The 1,964-nt window shown below is 69.3% G+C and overlaps 1 protein-coding gene across 1 annotated transcript; it reads right to left on the reverse strand.

Annotated features, from left to right (window-relative positions):
• Nucleotides 1–774: 774 nt before the first annotated feature.
• EMIHUDRAFT_456421 (hypothetical protein) lies at nucleotides 775–1,950 on the reverse strand (the record flags this gene model as incomplete). Its single annotated transcript, XM_005783268.1, has 5 exons — nucleotides 775–930; nucleotides 1,220–1,295; nucleotides 1,369–1,547; nucleotides 1,621–1,733; nucleotides 1,793–1,950. Coding segments are annotated over 5 exons (681 nt in total), but the record flags the coding sequence as incomplete, so codon positions are not given.
• Between the last annotated feature and the right edge of the window lie 14 nt (nucleotides 1,951–1,964).

The following is a 1,964-nucleotide window of genomic DNA, read 5'->3' on the forward strand; positions in this document are numbered from 1 at the left end:
GAATTAAGTCACTCATCCTTGGCCGGCCCGAGCTCCTCGATGAACTCGTTGTCGCCAGCGATCCTGGCGAGGAAGCGGCCGCCTAATCCATGAATCATCGTTGACTAATTAATCGATTCGCGGTAATCAATTAGGCGAGGAAACGGCCGCCCTGCAGCAGCGCGATCACCTCGGCAACCTCCCACGAAACTGCTCCCTCCTCCTCCACCTCAACCTCGATCTCCTCGTCGAGATGCACACCGCCGCCGCCCGCGGCCACGGCGGCCACCCCCGCCTCCACCCCCGCCTCGCCGCTCGCCGGCACAGCCTGCTGCTGCTGCCGCTGCTGCCGCTGCCGCTGCTGCTGCTGCTGCTGCTGCTGCTGCTGTTGCTGCTGCTGCTGCTGCTGCTGCTGTTGCTGCTGCTGCTGCTGCTGCTGCTGCGCCGCCGCCGCCGCCGCCTCCCGCGTCGCCCGCTCCAGCCGCAGCCTCGCGTACTCCTCCGCCGCCGCCACCGCAGTCGCGTGTCCGCCCGCGGCGCCGCGCAACCGGACGCCGCCGTGCCGCACCTCGACGTATCACCGTCCGCCAATTAATGAACTAATTAATGACTGATTAATGACTGATCAATTAATCAGCCGTGCCGCACCTCGACGTATTACCGTCCGCCGCGGCTCGTGACTCCGCGGTACCTAGGGGAGGGTGGGTTCGGGTGCCGTGGGGTAGGGGAGGGTGGGTTCGGGTACCGTGGGGGTAGGGGAGGGTGGGTTCGGGTGCCGTGGGGTAGGGGAGGGTGGCACCGCCAGCACGCCCCCCTCGAACGCCTCCGGGTAGGTGCGCCCGCTCGCCACACACGCGCCGAAACCGAGTGCAAAGACGGCCGACGCGATGTTGTGCGCGCGCGTGGTCCAGCCGACGACGCAGGGAACGGACGTGCGGTGCAGCATCTCGCCTGATCTCGGGCAATCTCGGGTCATCTCGGGCCACCTCGGGCCACCTCGGGACATCTCGTCACCGGCGTGCGGGCGCAGCAAGCTCGCCGAGCGAACCGACGCCGAAACGATCTCGGGCCATCTCTTCTCCGCTCGGCTCCGCTCGGCTCCTCTCGGCTGCTAATCTCTGCTGCTCTCGGCTAATCTCGGCTGCTCTCGGCTGCTAATCTCGGCTGCTCTCGGCTGCTAATCTCGGCTGCTCTCGGCTGCTCTCGGCTGCTAATCTCGGCTGCTCTCTGCTGCTCTCGCCGAGCGAGCCGACGCCGAAGCCGGAGGAGCAGGCGTTGAGCACGACGCACTCGAGGTCGCCGCCGTGCAGCGGCACGTGCTGCCTGCAGGGAAGGTTCCGAGAAGGTTCCAAGAAAAGGCTCCGAGGTCGCCCGCCGTGCGTCGGCGCGGTGCTGCCGCAGCGCCGCGGCGATCACCGCCGGTGAGACGAGCTGCAGCGCGCCGTCGGGCGCCGAGAAGCCGATCGTCGAGTCGCCGTCGACAAGCCGCGTGTCGCCGTGCCCCGCGAACCAGAACAAGTGCGGCCTCCACTCCTCGAGCGCGCGCCGCAAGTCGGAGAAGGAGCCGCCTGCAGGGGAGACGGCTCCGAGACGGCTCCGAGACGGCTCCGCGAGAGGAGTAGCTCGGGAGGGGCTAGCCGCCGGCGAGGGGCGGCGGAGAGGCGGGCAGCAGCCCCGCCGCCACGAGCGCCTTGGCCTCGGGGTTGCAGTCCAGAGGAGCGACGGTCGGCGAGCAGAACATGAAGAGGGCGCGCCTGCAGGAAGGTTCCAGGAAAGGTCTAGGAACGGCCTTGGACATGTCGGACAGCAAGACATGAAGAGCGCGCGCCGCCCGTCCGGCAGCGTGGTCCGGTTGATCGCCGAGCGAGCAGCGGGCGAGGAGGAGGAGGCGGCGCCCCCCCCGACCCCGCTCGCCCACGCGGCCGCTGCGCGCAGCGGGGAGAGCAGCGCGCGGGCGGCGGAGGTGAGCATGCCCGCCGCGCCTC

Source organism: Emiliania huxleyi (assembly GCF_000372725.1).
Source record: "Emiliania huxleyi CCMP1516 chromosome Unknown EMIHUscaffold_180, whole genome shotgun sequence".
In the NCBI taxonomy this organism is placed as follows: Eukaryota; Haptophyta; order Isochrysidales; family Noelaerhabdaceae; genus Emiliania; species Emiliania huxleyi.